Raw genomic sequence first — 15858 nt, 5'->3', positions numbered from 1 at the left:
ATGTGTGTCCGTGCACAACAAGAGCGATGTCGTCGTCAGACTTGATTTCATCCTCAGCTACTGCAACAGACCCAAACTGCTGCTCCTTCATCTTGGGACAGTCTGATTTCCAATGTCCCTTCTCTTTGCAATAGTTGCAAATATCAGATGCTTTAGGACCTCTTGGAAACGACTTCCTATCTTTCGAAGTCCTTCTGTTCCGATGTCCCTTCACACCACTGACAAACAACCCCGATGCTTGATTGTCTGTCCCTGAGCTGGATGCCTTATGGCTTTCTCATCCGACACTTCGATGATGATCTCGTCTGCTAGACACAACAAAATTGTTGAGAACGCCTTCTCTTCTAGAGTCTCCAAATCAGCTGCTTCAGATTTCTTCTCTGGTAATGGTCCCCAGATGCCTTGTTGCTTCAACAACGCCTGCATCTTAATCTACCAAAGACTGAAGCTATTTCTCCCATCAAACTTGTCGATCTTCGCTCTTATTCCAGACATCTTCTCACTAGATCACAACCCGAAGCTCTGATACCAGTTTGTTGTAACAATTGTGAGAAGGAACAGATGCGGAAACAGATGAATAAAAGCGATGTAACTACGACACAGATATTTAACGTGGTTCACCCCTAGGGCTACATCCACGGGCAAAGAGAGATCTTATTATTGGAGGCGATATTGAGCTTACAAAGTGCAAGTTTAGGGTTACTTCGAATACAAGATATATATAGTAACATCTCGCATCTAAAACCCTAGACTAAACGGACTCATGGGCTTAAGCCCACGATCAGATGTAACATCCATAATAACTTGATGCAACGCCTTGATGCAACCGAGTTGGTATGATATACGTGATGTAACATCCATCGCCTAGATGTAACATCCAGATTCAAGGCATATCAACATTAACAGTTCAAGTACAAAATTTATGACACACTGACACAAAAAAAAAAAGAGTAGAATTTAGATTTCATTAGAACATATCTATTCTACAGATAATATTTTCAAAATGTTATTTTCCTGCACTAGATTAATGCTTAGAATGCATGCTTTACTTTTTTAAGAAAATGATCACTACTCCTTCAAGCAGCCACAATAAATCACACTATAAATAGCAAGAAAGTAGACAAGGACACAAATCTATGAGGATATATTTGTATAGTCGAGTTTTTGAATCTAGGTGGGCCCTAAAACAATGGGCCCTCGATCAGCCCAGTTGTATACGCCTCGTGTTATAATTTTTCGTAATTTCTTATTTTTCATTCTCTGAAAAGATGTCTAAAGCTACTCAAAAAGTCAACATCGAGAAGTAAAGGAGTGAGAGTAAGAAGTAGAAGCGTATCTTCAGGTAAGTCTTTTTGAAAAATCTCCATCTCACAATTGTTATTCTCTAGCTTCCGTGAGCTTTGTTTGGTTACGCCATCGATTTTGATCTCGTGCTTGAATCAGCATGTCAAGCGTCGTCGTCGAGTCTGATGTACAACTGAGTCTTGACTCGATCAGGGAATCATTGATCAGACAAGAAGACACCATCGTCTTCAGCTTGATCGAGAGAGCTAAGTTCCCACTCAATTCACCTGCATTCGAGGAATCTCGCTGCCTAGATTCAGGAAACTCCTCTTCTCTGACTGAGTTCTTTGTCAGAGAGATTGAAACCATCCAAGCTAAGGTAGTAAGGATTCACACCCCATTCAAACTCATCCTTGTTCCAAATACAGAGATAATAAACTGCATCGTCTGTTATAACTGAACTATCAAGCTAGAGAGAGTCAATCTTGGAATGTTGGGATAAGAGCGGATTGACAAACTTTGGTGCGGATCAATGTGGATCGGATAAAATTGTATGGATTAAGTTGTAATACCATGTTAAATTAAATCAGTTTTTAACCTCAAAAACCAATTGGCTATAAGCTGATTAGCTCATCTATTTTATATATTACTTAAAATCCTTTCCAACTTCCGAGATATTTTGTCTCATGCTTTTATCTTATATATTTAGTTGTTTAAGACTCATTATATGTAGAGACTATCAATGGGAGATTAGTTCTGTTTTGTCTGAATGTTTATGTGATAAAATTCATCTCAAAGATTTGAACCGAAGAGATGATCCTACATGTTTGTTGATTGGTTTACTTGAATGACTCAGTGTTATGTTAATTAGGTTGGAAGATACGATAACCCGGAGGAGAATCCTTTCTTCCTTGACAACATTCCTCAATCCGTTTTTCCTACGCACAAATATCCACAGGTATGTTGGTAGTAAAAGTCTTGAAGCATTCTCCTTTTGAACTCTTATGCTTGAATCTAACCAGTACTTTTGTTTTTCCTCTTGTCTAGGCTCTTTATCCTAAGGCTTCATCTGTTAACATAAACAAACGCCTTTGGGATGTTTACTTTAAAGAATTGCTTCCTTCGTTTGTCAAACCTGGTGATGATGGCAACTATGCATCAACTGCTGCTTCTGATCTCGCTTGTTTACAAGTAAGGAGATCTTCTTTGGATTTACAAAATCAGTTGTACATTTGGTTTAGCTCTTGATGATTTTGATCTTGTTTAAGGCTATTTCGAGAAGGATTCACTATGGTAAGTTTGTTGCTGAGGTCAAATTCAGTGATGCTCCACATGATTACGAGCCTGCCATTTGCTCTAAGGTAGACAAACTAGTGGTTAACAAAATGTGGATTTATTTGGTTTTCTATTAAATGATGAGACCAAAAGCTAACTTGTTGTAGGATACAGAGGCATTAATGAAGCTTTTGACGTTTGAGAAAGTGGAAGAAATGGTTAAGAAGAGAGTTGAGAAGAAAGCAGAAACGTTTGGACAAGAGGTGAAGTGCGTCTCTGGTGATGAGGAGAGTGAGAAGAACTATAAAGTGGATCCATCGCTCGTCTCTCGCATCTATGGAGAATGGCTTATCCCTCTTACCAAGGACGTCGAGGTTGAGTATCTTCTACGTCGTCTCGATTGAATCTTGAGACATTGAAACAAGAAGTTCATGAGTCCATTGTCTTTCCCACAAACTCTTACAAAGTTGTTTCAATACAGAATATCATCAAAGATATTGAAACTTTTCCAAAATAACATTCACAGTGCATAGGTAAACCGGACTGGATAAACTAGGCCTGCGGTTTTCGTGCAAACCAGCCAAACCGAACCGAACCAATTTTCGTTGGGTTTGAGTCTCGTTTAGTTCAGTCCAGTGGGATTAAAAAAAATGATTCTGTTTTCGGTTCGGTTTTCTACTTAAAAAAAAACTGAATAATCCAAAACTAACCGAAACAACCAAATTAAGTTAACCGAGCTAACCAAAAATAATTGAATTTAACTGGAAAATATTTGAGTATTATTAGAAAATTATATTGAAATTTAATCGAAACCAAAAAGTTGTTTTAGGAAATGAAACTAAAAATCAAAATTAACCTACAACAAAACCGGACAGATTTTTTGGGTTAAATTTTGTGGGATTTTGAGCGAATCGACCTATCCCGAACCGAAATTACCTGACTCAAATTAACCGAATAAACAGAATCCACATGGTTAATAAACCGGACTGGATTAAAACTGAATAGTTTTAGCCTGGGCCTATTATAGTGACCCTTAGGTCAAAGTTATAAGTCGGCCCACTAAAAATACCTGGATAAGACAGAATAATTGAATGAACCAGTCATCACTATTTTAAGGATAAAAAAAGGACAACGCGTCAGTGTGTCACTGTCGGAAAACAGTTTATTTATATTTTGATGATTATCCATAAAGAACCCTTCAAACTCTCCCACTCAACTCTCTCCTCACCTCACCTGGCTCTTGCTCATACTCTAGACTTCTTCAGCTCCCCCACTCCGATCCATTCTTCTTCTCTAATCTCAGGTCTGAATCCCTCCTTCTTCGCTGTCTCTACAGCGTTTCCTTTATGTTTTAAGTAAGTTTCCACTTTTAGCTTATCTGATGCAGATCATTATATTTTCGTTAGATTCGTTATCGTTGTAGATCTGGTTTTGCTTCTTCTGATGATATTTGAATCCGTTATCAGGTAAAAGATGCAAGCTGCGATTCGTTCGTTTGTGTCCGGTGGAAACGTTGTGAGAGCCTCTCTGCTGCAGCATCTCCGTGTGATCAACCCGGCGAGTCAGCCTTCTGTGTTTGGGTCACGCTCCGAGTCGACTCAGCCTTCTCGTATGGAGGAGCATGGGTTCGAGAGCACGACCATCTCTGACGTCATGAAAGCTAAAGGCAAAAGTGCTGATGGATCTTGGCTTTGGTGTACTACTGATGACACTGTTTACGACGCTGTTAAATCCGTATGTATATATCCATTTGCATTTTTTTTTTTAAATAGTCATTATCTTTTGGTGTTTTTTAATGTTTGTGTTTTGGTTAGATGACACAACATAATGTTGGTGCGTTGGTGGTTGTGAAGCCTGGTGAGCAACAATCTCTTGCTGGTATTATTACAGAGAGAGGTAATGCAAATTTAAACTGTCAATGAAATTTCTTGTTCTGTGTGTTTTGACATTGTTATATCTTTTAGATTATCTTAGGAAGATCATAGTGCAAGGTAGATCATCCAAATCAACAAAAGTAGGAGACATTATGACTGAAGAGGTACTGAATCATTTTATAAATATTTTCTGAGGATTAAACTGATTAGATCTGTTGAATTGGTGGTTGTAGAATAAACTTATCACCGTGACACCAGAGACCAAGGTCTTGCGGGCTATGCAGCTAATGACAGGTAAGTAGAAACCTTAATACATATTTCCTCCATTAAAAATGTAAATGTTTGGGTTTTAAAATATCGGTTTAATGTTACAGATAACCGGATTAGGCATATTCCGGTGATAAAAGACAAGGGTATGGTAGGAATGGTGTCCATAGGTGATGTGGTCCGTGCAGTGGTGACTGAGCATCGTGAGGAGCTTGACCGCCTAAATGCTTTTATCCAGGGAGGTTACTAGACGGTTTTAAGATTGGTAAGAAAAGTGTTACGTACCGTGTTTTATCCACTGCTTGATGATCCTCTAAAGCTTTTAAGATCGAATGTAAATATGGAGTCTTCTCTGATTTTTGTTGTTGTTGTTGTTGTTGTTGTCTGTCGTTTTCATTGGTTAACTTGTCAAGACATGGGTTTTGAGCTACTCTGCAAGATAATAAAACAAAAGGACTCTTCTCTTTATTGAATATTATTATTATGATGTTATGTTTTATTTTGTTAGAAATCATGCGTTTTAATAAATCAGTTGTGATTATAACATTTGTTACGCAATTATTGTAAACTATATGCATAATGGTAAACAAATTATTTTTAAACTTTTCTAAAACGATTTCCTTTTTATTTATTTTTAAAAAAGAACAATTTCCTTTTAATTTTCTGAAAATATATGGTCAATATAAATAAACGGGAGAAGCGGGAGGAAGAGTTGAGAAAACCACTGAGGACCACAACAGACAAAACCAAATTGGTTAAACTCAGAAACGCTCTGGTTTTTTTTTTTTTTTTTTAGCTTTCGTAAGATTTCTATCTGTTTACGATCACGACGATGTGTTGCCTTTGCGGTTGCTGCGAAAGCATCGTAAAAATCTTGTGGGCCGTTATAGCCTTCGCGATCAACTCCCTCATCACCCTAGTCATCATTGTCTGCACAGTATCATTCATCGTCTGGGCCATGCTCCGACACGACGCCGTCAAGTTCCGAGTCCAAGGCGCAGAGCTAACGCAGTTCACCTTTGATCCAGACAATACCAACCTCCATTACAATCTCTCGCTCGGTTTCTCCATCCGAAACTCCAACTCTCGCCTCGGGATCCACTACGACAGGTTCGACGCTAGGATCTACTACGACCATCACCGGTTAGCAACCGCGTCCGTGCCGCCGTTCTACCAGGGTCACAAGTCGACGGTTGCCGTTGGAACGGTGTTCCAAGGCCAGAATCTAGTGTTGCTCGGTGATCGCGGCCGGGGGAGATTTGAAGACGAGAGGCGCTCTGGTGTTTATGGGCTCGACGTGGAGCTGAAGCTTAGGACTAGGCTTATGTTTGGGCTTGTGAACACGTGGCGGTTTAAGCCACGTGTTCGTTGTGGGGTCAAGGTGCAGTTGAGTTCCTCTGATGCTGTAAGAGGGTCTGGATTTCAATCCACCGACTGCCGCATCCATTTTTGAGATCTCACTCATTTGTAGGGCATGAGTTATAATGTTTAGTCATTTTTATTTCTTTTTCAGATCATTGGAGTACTATAATTAAAAGGCTTAGAATAAGTCCTCAGCATCTATTGGATTTTTTTTTCCTTTTTTTAGCAACAATATAAGATGTGCAATAAATTTGTTTATATGTTATGCTTTGATTTTCATGCTAAGAGTTTAGGAACATTTCAAGCTGTCAAACTGTTGCATATGAGTTTTGAAGTGGACCACAGTTTTTTTCACAGCACTTTAGTCAAAGATTACTTCAAAACTTACAAGATAGAACATTAAGTATATTTTTATTTACGTGTAAGACATTAAAAGCTTTGGATCTATACTGAATCTATGATCTAGTTCTTTTTTTTTTTCTTATATGATTTATGAACTTACAATTATAGTTTTCACCCTGAAAGAAAAAAAGAACTTAAAAGTAAGCACTTGTGCAGAAAACATAACAAAAGCAGATCTAAAATAGATACTCCATTCATTATCAATGCTATTGATCAGTTAACAAATACTCCCTCATAGGCATGGGCATTTTACCCGGACCCGAGGACCCGACCCGAAACCAATCCGAAAATACAGTTTCGGGTCTGGAACCAGAACCCGAGAATTTTACCCTATTGGGTCTACTGATGGAGGACCCGCGAGTAGCAGGTTCGGGTCCAGAACCGACCCGGGACCCGATCGGGTATTTTTGGAACCGGAAATATTAGAGTTAATGAGTTTTGAAACCCGATGCACCTACCCTTTAGTCCTTTACACTTTCCCAGTTTTCCTTGTATATTGTTTCCATTTCCCCCAAAAAACAATTGAGAAAAGAAAATTGGGATTTACTACCCATAAATACGAAAATCAAGCAAATAACAAACTGGAATAAGAGAATCCAATGTTTCTCCTCCATCAGAAACGTCCAGAAATCGATCCCAGGTTTGACTTGATGTGTAATTGCGTATAATTGCATGTTTATTGTTCTAGTTTGAGTTTGTTCTTATTGTTTGTTGTTCAAAATTTTGTTCTGTTCATATTTTTTTTTGTTTTGAGTTTGCTTATGTTTTCTGTTCAAGTTCGCCATGCTGTTCGACTTTGACTTGATCGTGAATTGATTATGTTGTAACTATTGTTCTTGTTGTGCCTTGCTTTATAATTAAGTTATTATGTAGTTCGACTTTGACTTGTTTTTTGTTGTTGTGATTAAGAGTATGATGATGATCTCTGCTTTTTTTTTTGTGTTTTGGAATGGAAACTTGATCAAGCTTTATGTGAGCAAAAGAATGGATAATGTATTTGGTGAACTGCACTACCGTAGGTTTTCAAATTGTTTTTATTGTCATGGATATTGTATTATGTTAATTAAAGGTTATATGTTCGGGTATTGCAGGTTCATGGGTATAATTAGACCCGAAACTCATATTTATACCCGAAAATATGTAGAATTGACCCAAAATATCAGGAACCGACCTGAAAAATGTGAAATGTACCCGAACATGGACCCGAACTACCTGGAACCGATCCGGCACAATAAAGACCCGAATTTTTTTTGGGTATTAACAAGTACGAGACAAGTGGACCCGAACCGACCCGGACCCGATAGGACCCGACCCGGAACCGATCCAAATTTTTTTAAGAACCTATACGGGTCTAAAATTCTAGGACCCAAAAGACCCGGACCCGATAAGACCCGACCCGAACCCGACCCAAGGACTCGGATGCCCAGGCCTACTCTCTCAGTTTCATAAAGATCGATGTTTTGGTGTTTTCGCACATATTAACAAAACACATTAACATGCAACATTTTTTGAATTTATCAAATTCCAATATTTTTTAACCAATAATCTTTCAATAAATCCAATTAATTTTATTAAAATTTGTAATTTTTTTATTGAAAACATAAAAAATCTATCTCTACAAAACACAGTTTTTCTGAGTATAACTGGGCACGAGGCACCATCGATTTAGTGGAAAAACTTCACGAGTGCCCACGTGGCGAATTATTAATGGTTGATAAGGATCAAACAGTAACGAACTGAACCGGATGAATAAACCGGGCTGTTAACACTACAAGCGGGGAATCTTCGTCGTCTCGAAGCGTATAAACAAACTGTATTAGCGTAGCGTAGCTTCAGATCTGGCAATTTCTTTAGTGGGAACAGTCATGGCTATGGACTTTCGGAGATCCGCGATCGCATTCACTCTCCTCCTCTTCATTCACGTCGCTCACTCTTTCTACCTCCCAGGCGTCGCTCCTCAGGATTTCGAAAAGGTAAAAACGTTTCGAAAAATTCGTGCTCCTAGGCTTTTAGATCTGAATTGGATCTCCTCGATCTGCGTTCTCGGTCTTGGTTGGTACGGTGTTGATTTGATCCGCGAGAAAGCTTACAGAAAATGAGCGTCGGTGTGCTGATCCACCGACGTCTGCTTAAGATTTTCTTTTGTTCCTTAGATATTGGTTTTAGCTGTGGATTTGGTTTCCGATTCACGAATCTCTCGATCTGAACAATGTAGGCATTACAGGCGAGCTGTATCACGTTCGTTGTAATTTTTATTAATTCTGATTAATTGATTAATTTTGATTGCAATTGCTACTTTAAGTTGAGTCTTTATCTGATACTTTCTTGTTTGCAGGGTGATGAGCTGAAGGTTAAAGTGAATAAACTAACCTCCATCAAGACTCAGCTTCCGTACTCGTATTACTCTCTTCCCTTTTGTCAACCCAAGAAGATTGTTGATAGTACTGAGAATCTTGGAGAAGTGCTTCGCGGTGACCGCATTGAAAATGCACCTTATTCGGTTTGTCTCTACTGTCTTTCGATTCTTGAATGATCTGTGCTTTATCTCTAACCTTTGAAACAACTGCAGTTCAAAATGCGGGAGGCGAAGATGTGCAACGTTCTCTGCCGGGTCACTCTTGATGGCAAGACAGCCAAAGCGTTCAAAGAAAAGATCGATGATGAGTACCGTGTCAACATGTAGGGACCCAAAAATAGAAACTTTTCATTCGTTTCCTTGTGTCAGTTTTTTTTTTACGAGTCTTTCTTGTGTATGCTATGCTAGGATCCTCGACAACCTTCCTCTCGTGGTCCCGATTGAAAGAGGGGATCAGGGTTCTCCACCTGTTGTTTATCAGCTTGGCTATCACGTTGGTCTTAAAGGCCAGTATGAGGGGGTAAGTGGGTTTCCTGACTGTCAACAGTGTTTTTAAATGGGTTTTCTAAATTGTGTGTTTTGTATGCACAGAGCAAAGAGCAAAAGTACTTTATGCACAATCACTTGGCGTTTACGGTTCGATATCACTTAGATATGCAAACTGATTCCGCAAGGATTGTGGGGTTTGAGGTCAAACCTTACAGGTGCGTTTCTTGTACCATAATTTAAATGTTTCTTCAGTACTGATTATTTTTTCCTTTGGTTTGTAGTGTTAAGCATGAATACGATGGAGAGTGGAGTGAGAAGGCCCGTCTGACGACCTGTGATCCTCACAAAAAACGCCTGGTCGTTAGCTCGTCCACCCCTCAAGAAGTTGAACCAAAGAAGGAGATCATCTTCACTTATGATGTTGAATTCGAGGCAAGTTCTTGCGTCTTATAATAAGTGCTGTTGGAGAGTTCTTGCTCTCAATACTTTTTCTGCTTTCCCTCTTGTTCAGGAGAGTGAAGTGAAGTGGGCGTCTAGATGGGACGCTTATCTTCTAATGAGCGACAACCAAATCCACTGGTTCTCCATCGTCAACTCTCTGATGATCGTCCTTTTCCTATCTGGTATGGTGGCGATGATAATGCTGAGGACACTTTACCGCGACATTTCGCGGTACAACGAGCTCGAGACTCAGGAAGAAGCTCAAGAAGAGACGGGATGGAAGCTTGTCCACGGCGATGTTTTCAGACTTCCCGCCAATTCGGATCTCCTCTGCGTCTACGTTGGCACAGGGGTCCAGTGTCTAGGCATGGTGTTCGTCACGATGATCTTCGCGATGCTCGGGTTTCTCTCCCCGTCGAACCGTGGTGGTCTCATGACGGCCATGCTTCTCCTCTGGGTCTTCATGGGACTCTTCGCTGGATACGCTTCTTCGCGTCTCTACAAAATGTTCAAAGGAACTGAGTGGAAGAGGATCGCCTTCAGAACAGCCTTCTTGTTCCCTGCGGTTGTCTCATCCATCTTCTTCGTCCTCAACGCTCTCATCTGGGGACAGAAGTCATCCGGTGCCGTCCCATTCGGAACAATGTTCGCCTTGATCTTCCTCTGGTTCGGCATCTCGGTCCCTCTCGTCTTCGTCGGAGCTTACCTCGGTTTCAAGAAACCACCCGTTGACGACCCGGTGAAAACCAACAAGATCCCAAGGCAAATCCCGGAGCAAGCTTGGTACATGAACCCGATCTTCTCAATCCTCATCGGAGGAATCTTACCGTTCGGTGCGGTCTTCATCGAGCTTTTCTTCATCCTCACATCCATCTGGCTCAACCAGTTCTACTACATCTTCGGGTTCCTCTTCCTCGTCTTTGTAATCCTCATCGTCACTTGCGCCGAGATAACGGTAGTGCTCTGCTACTTCCAGCTCTGCAGTGAGGACTACCTTTGGTGGTGGAGATCTTACCTAACATCAGGCTCATCGGCTCTCTATCTCTTCCTCTACGCCACGTTCTACTTCTTCACAAAGCTTCAGATCACCAAGCTGGTCTCGGCGATGCTTTACTTTGGGTACATGCTCATCGCGTCTTACGCGTTCTTTGTGCTCACAGGAACAATTGGGTTCTACGCTTGTCTCTGGTTCACAAGGCTCATCTATTCCTCTGTGAAGATTGATTAGAGGAAGAAGAAAGGTGATTATAGTTTATCTTCTTTTAATTAAATGGTTTTGTTGCAGAAAAAAAGAGAGTTTTTAATATATCTGAACGTTATAATAGTGTATTTTTGTTTGATTTTGTTAACACACATTTGTCAGTTCATTTCATTCCTATGTGCGAGTTATATTTATTAAACGTTTTTTATGAAAGAAACGAATTTTAAAACGTTTGATGATTTCAAACGCTAACTTTCCCTGCGATCATAAACGCTTTGTAAACGACATTACGAATAAGATCAGCTCCTCCCCAAGCGGTCTCGAGCTCTCTCACCAAACTCTCCGGTAACAACTCCACACCTTTCTCTCTCGCCGTCACAATAGCCGACCATGACTTAAACATCCTTACGATCCCTTCGAACGACGTCGTCTTAGGCATCTCCAGCATCAACGGCTCCCCTTCCGATCCCATCCCCACGCTCTCGAAAGGAAACGGCAACGCTCCGTACGCATCGAACACGTGCTGAATATTCGGATACTTCCAATACGGCAGCGTTTGGGCGTGGAACCGGTACTGTACCTCGTCGAACTCCGGCGACACCACGACGTCGTTGTATCCCCAGACGGCGATGATTCCTCCCGGTTTACGGAGGACGCGCTTTGCGACCGCGTAGAATCTCGGGAGGTCGAACCAGTGCACGGCTTGAGCGACGGTGATCAGATCCACAGAGCTCTCTCCTCCGATCAGCTCCACCAGCTCGTCGTCGGTCATCGTCGACGGCGTGTGGCGGTAGTCGATCTTGGGATGCGGCGTCGCGAGCTTCAGCTGCGGTTCGCTGATGTCCGTGGCTATGACTCTCTCGTAGTGATCTGCGACCTGTTCCACGCGGCGAAACTCGTCAAAAATGCAAAGATCTGATGCGAAAATAAGTAAGATCAAATACTGACGGCGAGAGCTGCTTGGCCGTTGCCGGTGGCGGCATCCCAGGCTAAAACGTGGTGATCCGTGAGGCCGGCGAGCTTGGAGAACCATTCCGAGGGGTAATTAGGTCTGGCGTCTAGGTATAGGTCAGCTTGTTTATCAAACAGTCCTGCCATTTTTTCTCTGTGCTTTGATTCTTTTTGTGCTTCCTCTCCTATATATAGTAAGTCTCTTTGCGCTTGTGTGGATCTTCTACATGTTTTGCACGTAGCTCTCTCCTTATTTTTTTCAAATTGGATTATAGTGTAAAGTAGCTCTCTAGCCCATATCGGTTAATTACTTGTTTAACTACTTGTTCATACCGATTAGGAGGAACATTGACTCTTTGGCTGATTAGATAATTAAGGTAGTTGAAGAAAGACGTCATTGCTTACAGAATCCACAAGTTATATATGCCAAGTGCGTTGAAAGTCCAAAAGGAGTTTCGTTTACACTAAAATAATAAACTATTAAAGTCTCTCCCTTTCACTACTTTCAGATCCGAAGAGTAAATTCACACCATGGAGACGCTAGAAACTGAGAAGCCTCTGCTGAAACCAGTTTCAGATCATTCTGTGGACATGACAAGGCATCGTGGAAGAAACGGTGTCGTTTCTATTCTCCTTCAGCCATTCCAGTGGCTGCAAATGCTGTCTTCTAAGCTAAACCCGAGCTTTGTTGTTGGCGTGGTCCTTGTGTACGGCCTAAACCAAGGGTTCTCCGGTTCGGTATTCAAAGTCGTCACGGACTATTACTGGAAAGATGTCCAGCAAGTGGAGCCGTCGGTCGTGCAGCTTTACATGGGATTGTATTACATCCCCTGGGTCATGAGACCCGTCTGGGGTCTCTTCACCGATGTTTTCCCGATCAGAGGGTACAAAAGAAAGCCTTACTTTGTGGTCGCTGGTGTTCTTGGTTTGGTCTCTGCGGTTGCAGTTGTGGTTTTTGGTAAGTTGCCCGCTGCTTTGGCTCTGAGCTGCCTCTTAGGTGTCTCTGCGGCTATGGCCATTGCAGAGGTGGTGATTGATGCGTGTATAGCAACGAATAGTATCAGTATCCGGTCTTTGGCTCCTGATATTCAGAGTCTCTGTATGGTTTGTTCGTCTGCTGGTGCTTTGGTGGGTTACGCGACTAGTGGAGTCTTTGTTCACTGGCTTGGACCTCAGGTTAAGCTTTCTACCTTTCTGTTAATTTTTTTGCTCTTCTTAAAGTTTATAATGTTACATTCTTATTGACAGGGAGCATTAGGGGTATTAGCATTGCCACCTGCAACGATTATCATACTTGGGATTTTCATCTACGAGAAAAGATCTTCTACTTTCCTTATACAGAAAAACAAAAAGGTGAGAGCTCTGCATGTAATATAAACTCTTTTTTCTCTCTCTCACTAGCAGTTGCGTTGTGCTTATTTGTTTGTAATTTTTATTCTTACTTCCTCTGTTTCCAATCACTTCAAATTTTGATGAAACGTTGAGCAATCATATTCTTCAGGACGCAGATGGCTTAGGAGTAGCGGTGAAGGGAATGTACAAAACAATAAAGTACCCTCAAGTGTGGAAGCCATCACTCTACATGTTCATATCGTTAGCTCTCAACATCAGTACTCACGAAGGCTACTTCTACTGGTACACTGATCCTAAAGCTGGTCCCGCCTTCTCCCAGGTTAGTTATAGAGAATTAAGACTAGTGGTCATATGGTATGGGCTTGACATATATTATGGTCCAAATGCAGGAGTTTGTGGGCATAATCTACGCGATTGGAGCATTAGCATCGATGTTTGGAGTTCTCATATACCACAAGAAGCTCAAAAGCTATTCCTTCAGGAACACACTCTTCTTTGCACAGCTCCTATACGCCTTATCAGGAACGCTCGACCTCGTCTTCATCAAACGCTGGAACATTCTCCTTGGGATACCAGATTCCTTCTTCGTGGTAACGGAAGAATCTTTCTCAAGGATCATAAGCAAGATCAGGTGGATCCCCATGGTCGTTCTCAGCACGAGGCTTTGTCCTCTGGGAATCGAAGGCACGTTCTTTGCCTTCCTCATGTGCATCGATAGTTTCGGACAGCTTGCTTCCAAGTGGAGCGGAGGGTTCGTTCTCCACGCGTTTGGTGTCAGCAGACACGAGTTTGGGAACCTCTGGCTCGTGATTCTTCTCAGGAACGTCTTGAGATTCGCTACGCTGTGCTTCGTTTTCCTAGTTCCGGATTCTGATCATTTGGATGATCTCGTTCCCTCTGATGTGTTTCCAAAGAACCAACCAGACGATGCTGATGATGATATTAAACTGTTGCTTCTGTGAAGAGGAGAGACGAGTTTGTAGTTTTGTATAAATGTTTGAGTCACTAACTACATGTCGTTTCTCATGTTTAGAAGAGAGTACACGCAGCTAATTTAGAAAAACAGCTTGTAGTCTGTTCATTTCGTATATGGAAGAAACGCTGTTTTATTCTCACTATCTAATGCCACGTGTTAAGAGACAGATTCTCTCTATGTAATATTACTCTTTAGCCCCCTAGATTCTTGCTTATTTCACTTTTCGTTTTGCTCTCTGAAACAGTGACACTTTGCTCCCTCGTCTTCGTCGTCTCTAACCGTCGAATCTGCTATCGAAGTCAATCTACCACTTGAGGATGGTAATCGATTTCTCCTCTTACGTTAGTTTAATTGATTCCTTACTCAATCGCGTAGAGAATCTAGCATAGTCTTTACGTTAAGATCAGATTCGATTTCGTTTCGATTTGTTTTGAATCTCTCAGTTATGATTATACTCATCTTTCTCTTTTTGTTGGGTAGGCTAGTAACAACCATAACGGTAGGCACACGATCATCTTGTTGCAAAACTCTCCAAGCAGAGCTACGAGGACGTTTATGGACTACGATTCTATAGGCCAAGCTATGGATGGTAAGCCTTTTAGTTTATAGTTATGATTATGATTATGGACTCTTGTTATGATTATGCCTGAGGTTTTTAGTTTTCTTATGAGCTGGTGTATATAATGAGTGATGTGTGTGTGCTTTATTCTGAATAGCTTATCTATAGTTTACTTGTTATTGACTTTGGTTATGATTATGCTGAGGTTTTAGTTTGTACTTATGTTTCTGTGAGCTGCTGAGATGGTCAGAAGAGATAAGATAAGGAGCCAATTGTGTTATGAGCTGATGGATATAATGTGTGCTTTGTTATCAACAGGTATTTGCGGCTTGTACGAAAGGAAGCTGAAGGAGATTAATCCATCTCTCAGAAACCTGAGCTATGACATTGCTGATCTTTACAACTTTATGGATGGTTTTGCTGACATGAGCGCTTTGGTGTAAGACTCTAGCCTCCTTCCTCTCTATTGGATTATTATGTTTGTTTTCTCTACCATCAGTTTGCTGAGTGTCCATGTCTCTAACCTTTACCAAATGCTATGCAATACCAGAACACTGGCAAATTCACATGACCTGCTCACTGTGTATATATATTTGTTACTCAATTAGTTATTCATTACTATTACTGTTACGTTTTCTGAAGAGTTGAAACGTGACTTGAATCCAATAGGTTTGTTGATCTCTGGCAAGTAGTGTGTACAGAGGTATCGTTAGGATTCCCATGTTGTATAAGCTTTGATTCCTTTAGTAGATACTATATGTTCATTGTCATTAGTGTATTGTCACTTGTAAGAATGATTATAACAAAATTTCACAGGTTATTTATTTACTGATTTTTGCGTGACATTGCAGCTATGAACACTCGATGCATGCGTATCTGCCATATGACAGGCAGTGGATTAAGCAGAAGGCATTCAGCCATCTCAAGAGGCTTGCCAATGGAGGCAAATGAGGAAGAAGATCACTGAAGAAGACATTAAAAACTTAAGAGATGGCCACCCATTATATGATATATTCCTAATGTAACAAGATGTGTTTTAAGAGAATATGGTGTTGTGGTGCTTGGATT

At 41.0% G+C, this 15858-nt stretch overlaps 7 protein-coding genes across 10 annotated transcripts; 6 read left to right on the top strand and 1 right to left on the bottom strand.

The window, feature by feature from the left end:
* The first annotated feature begins 1267 nt into the window (after window positions 1-1267).
* Window positions 1268-3032, top strand: LOC106325491 (chorismate mutase 2). Of its 2 annotated transcripts, XM_013763542.1 has the most exons (6): window positions 1268-1342; window positions 1444-1663; window positions 2156-2242; window positions 2332-2475; window positions 2553-2645; window positions 2727-3031. In XM_013763542.1, the coding sequence occupies exons 2-6, from the start codon at window positions 1445-1447 to the stop codon at window positions 2961-2963; spliced, it is 780 nt and encodes a 259-aa protein (XP_013618996.1). In that variant the 5' UTR covers window positions 1268-1342; window position 1444; the 3' UTR covers window positions 2964-3031. The 2 variants fall into 2 exon arrangements, with proteins under 2 accessions (XP_013618996.1, XP_013618997.1); XM_013763543.1 differs by lacking the exon at window positions 1268-1342 and having other exon boundaries at window positions 1349-1663; window positions 2727-3032.
* A 672-nt stretch (window positions 3033-3704) lies between these two features.
* LOC106324892 (CBS domain-containing protein CBSX3, mitochondrial) lies at window positions 3705-5176 on the top strand. Of its 2 annotated transcripts, none has more exons than XM_013762893.1 (6): window positions 3705-3862; window positions 4026-4293; window positions 4374-4455; window positions 4524-4597; window positions 4667-4727; window positions 4808-5176. In XM_013762893.1, exons 2-6 carry the CDS (start codon window positions 4033-4035, stop codon window positions 4948-4950), a joined length of 621 nt encoding a protein of 206 aa, XP_013618347.1. In that variant the 5' UTR covers window positions 3705-3862; window positions 4026-4032; the 3' UTR covers window positions 4951-5176. The 2 variants fall into 2 exon arrangements, with proteins under 2 accessions (XP_013618347.1, XP_013618348.1); XM_013762894.1 differs by having other exon boundaries at window positions 3744-3914.
* Window positions 5177-5532: 356 nt separating this feature from the next.
* LOC106323161 (protein YLS9-like) lies at window positions 5533-6153 on the top strand. The gene has a single exon (XM_013761320.1). The coding sequence runs from the start codon at window positions 5533-5535 to the stop codon at window positions 6151-6153; it is 621 nt and encodes a 206-aa protein (XP_013616774.1).
* A 2225-nt stretch (window positions 6154-8378) lies between these two features.
* On the top strand, window positions 8379-11164 carry LOC106326772 (transmembrane 9 superfamily member 8; the record flags this gene model as incomplete). The annotated part of the gene is given in 7 exon segments (XM_013764692.1): window positions 8379-8437; window positions 8800-8964; window positions 9034-9143; window positions 9229-9340; window positions 9412-9524; window positions 9591-9741; window positions 9821-11164. Coding segments are annotated over 7 exon segments (1868 nt in total), but the record flags the coding sequence as incomplete, so codon positions are not given.
* LOC106326775 (putative methyltransferase DDB_G0268948) lies at window positions 11031-12060 on the bottom strand. Its single transcript, XM_013764696.1, has 2 exons — window positions 11900-12060; window positions 11031-11828 (listed from the first exon to the last, which is right to left on the bottom strand). Exons 1-2 carry the CDS (start codon window positions 12047-12049, stop codon window positions 11193-11195), a joined length of 786 nt encoding a protein of 261 aa, XP_013620150.1. The 5' UTR covers window positions 12050-12060; the 3' UTR covers window positions 11031-11192.
* On the top strand, window positions 11875-14420 carry LOC106326774 (probable folate-biopterin transporter 6). Of its 2 annotated transcripts, none has more exons than XM_013764695.1 (5): window positions 11875-12096; window positions 12412-13078; window positions 13151-13255; window positions 13404-13574; window positions 13645-14420. In XM_013764695.1, exons 2-5 carry the CDS (start codon window positions 12434-12436, stop codon window positions 14215-14217), a joined length of 1494 nt encoding a protein of 497 aa, XP_013620149.1. In that variant the 5' UTR covers window positions 11875-12096; window positions 12412-12433; the 3' UTR covers window positions 14218-14420. The 2 variants fall into 2 exon arrangements, with proteins under 2 accessions (XP_013620149.1, XP_013620148.1); XM_013764694.1 differs by lacking the exon at window positions 11875-12096 and adding an exon at window positions 12140-12332.
* Window positions 14421-14450: 30 nt separating this feature from the next.
* Window positions 14451-15755, top strand: LOC106326776 (enhancer of rudimentary homolog). The gene is made up of 4 exons (XM_013764697.1): window positions 14451-14551; window positions 14712-14820; window positions 15109-15229; window positions 15642-15755. The coding sequence occupies exons 1-4, from the start codon at window positions 14549-14551 to the stop codon at window positions 15739-15741; spliced, it is 333 nt and encodes a 110-aa protein (XP_013620151.1). The 5' UTR covers window positions 14451-14548; the 3' UTR covers window positions 15742-15755.
* The last annotated feature ends 103 nt before the right edge of the window (window positions 15756-15858 follow it).

This window comes from Brassica oleracea, chromosome C2, assembly GCF_000695525.1.
Source record: "Brassica oleracea var. oleracea cultivar TO1000 chromosome C2, BOL, whole genome shotgun sequence".
NCBI classification, from domain to species: domain Eukaryota; kingdom Viridiplantae; phylum Streptophyta; class Magnoliopsida; order Brassicales; family Brassicaceae; genus Brassica; species Brassica oleracea.
This window is presented reverse-complemented; position numbering and strand designations above follow the sequence as displayed.

What these genes read in the sequence shown, in the direction of transcription:
- LOC106325491 (XM_013763543.1), top strand. Translation starts at nt 1,445, where the DNA reads ATGTCAAGCGTCGTCGTCGAGTCTGATGTACAACTGAGTCTTGACTCG. An exon ending in CTACGCACAAATATCCACAG is followed by an intron (nt 2,243 to 2,331) that starts GTATGTTGGTAG and finishes CCTCTTGTCTAG; the next exon opens with GCTCTTTATCCTAAGGCTTC. An exon ending in CTGATCTCGCTTGTTTACAA is followed by an intron (nt 2,476 to 2,552) that starts GTAAGGAGATCT and finishes ATCTTGTTTAAG; the next exon opens with GCTATTTCGAGAAGGATTCA.
- LOC106324892 (XM_013762893.1), top strand. Translation starts at nt 4,033, where the DNA reads ATGCAAGCTGCGATTCGTTCGTTTGTGTCCGGTGGAAACGTTGTGAGA. An exon ending in TTTACGACGCTGTTAAATCC is followed by an intron (nt 4,294 to 4,373) that starts GTATGTATATAT and finishes TGTTTTGGTTAG; the next exon opens with ATGACACAACATAATGTTGG. An exon ending in GAGACATTATGACTGAAGAG is followed by an intron (nt 4,598 to 4,666) that starts GTACTGAATCAT and finishes TGGTGGTTGTAG; the next exon opens with AATAAACTTATCACCGTGAC.
- LOC106326774 (XM_013764695.1), top strand. Translation starts at nt 12,434, where the DNA reads ATGGAGACGCTAGAAACTGAGAAGCCTCTGCTGAAACCAGTTTCAGAT. An exon ending in TTCACTGGCTTGGACCTCAG is followed by an intron (nt 13,079 to 13,150) that starts GTTAAGCTTTCT and finishes TCTTATTGACAG; the next exon opens with GGAGCATTAGGGGTATTAGC. An exon ending in TTATACAGAAAAACAAAAAG is followed by an intron (nt 13,256 to 13,403) that starts GTGAGAGCTCTG and finishes CATATTCTTCAG; the next exon opens with GACGCAGATGGCTTAGGAGT.
- LOC106326776 (XM_013764697.1), top strand. An exon ending in TATAGGCCAAGCTATGGATG is followed by an intron (nt 14,821 to 15,108) that starts GTAAGCCTTTTA and finishes TGTTATCAACAG; the next exon opens with GTATTTGCGGCTTGTACGAA. An exon ending in GCTGACATGAGCGCTTTGGT is followed by an intron (nt 15,230 to 15,641) that starts GTAAGACTCTAG and finishes GTGACATTGCAG; the next exon opens with CTATGAACACTCGATGCATG.
- LOC106326775 (XM_013764696.1), bottom strand. Translation starts at nt 12,049, where the DNA reads ATGGCAGGACTGTTTGATAAACAAGCTGACCTATACCTAGACGCCAGA. An exon ending in ACGGCCAAGCAGCTCTCGCC is followed by an intron (nt 11,829 to 11,899) that starts GTCAGTATTTGA and finishes CGCGTGGAACAG; the next exon opens with GTCGCAGATCACTACGAGAG.
- LOC106323161 (XM_013761320.1), top strand. Translation starts at nt 5,533, where the DNA reads ATGTGTTGCCTTTGCGGTTGCTGCGAAAGCATCGTAAAAATCTTGTGG.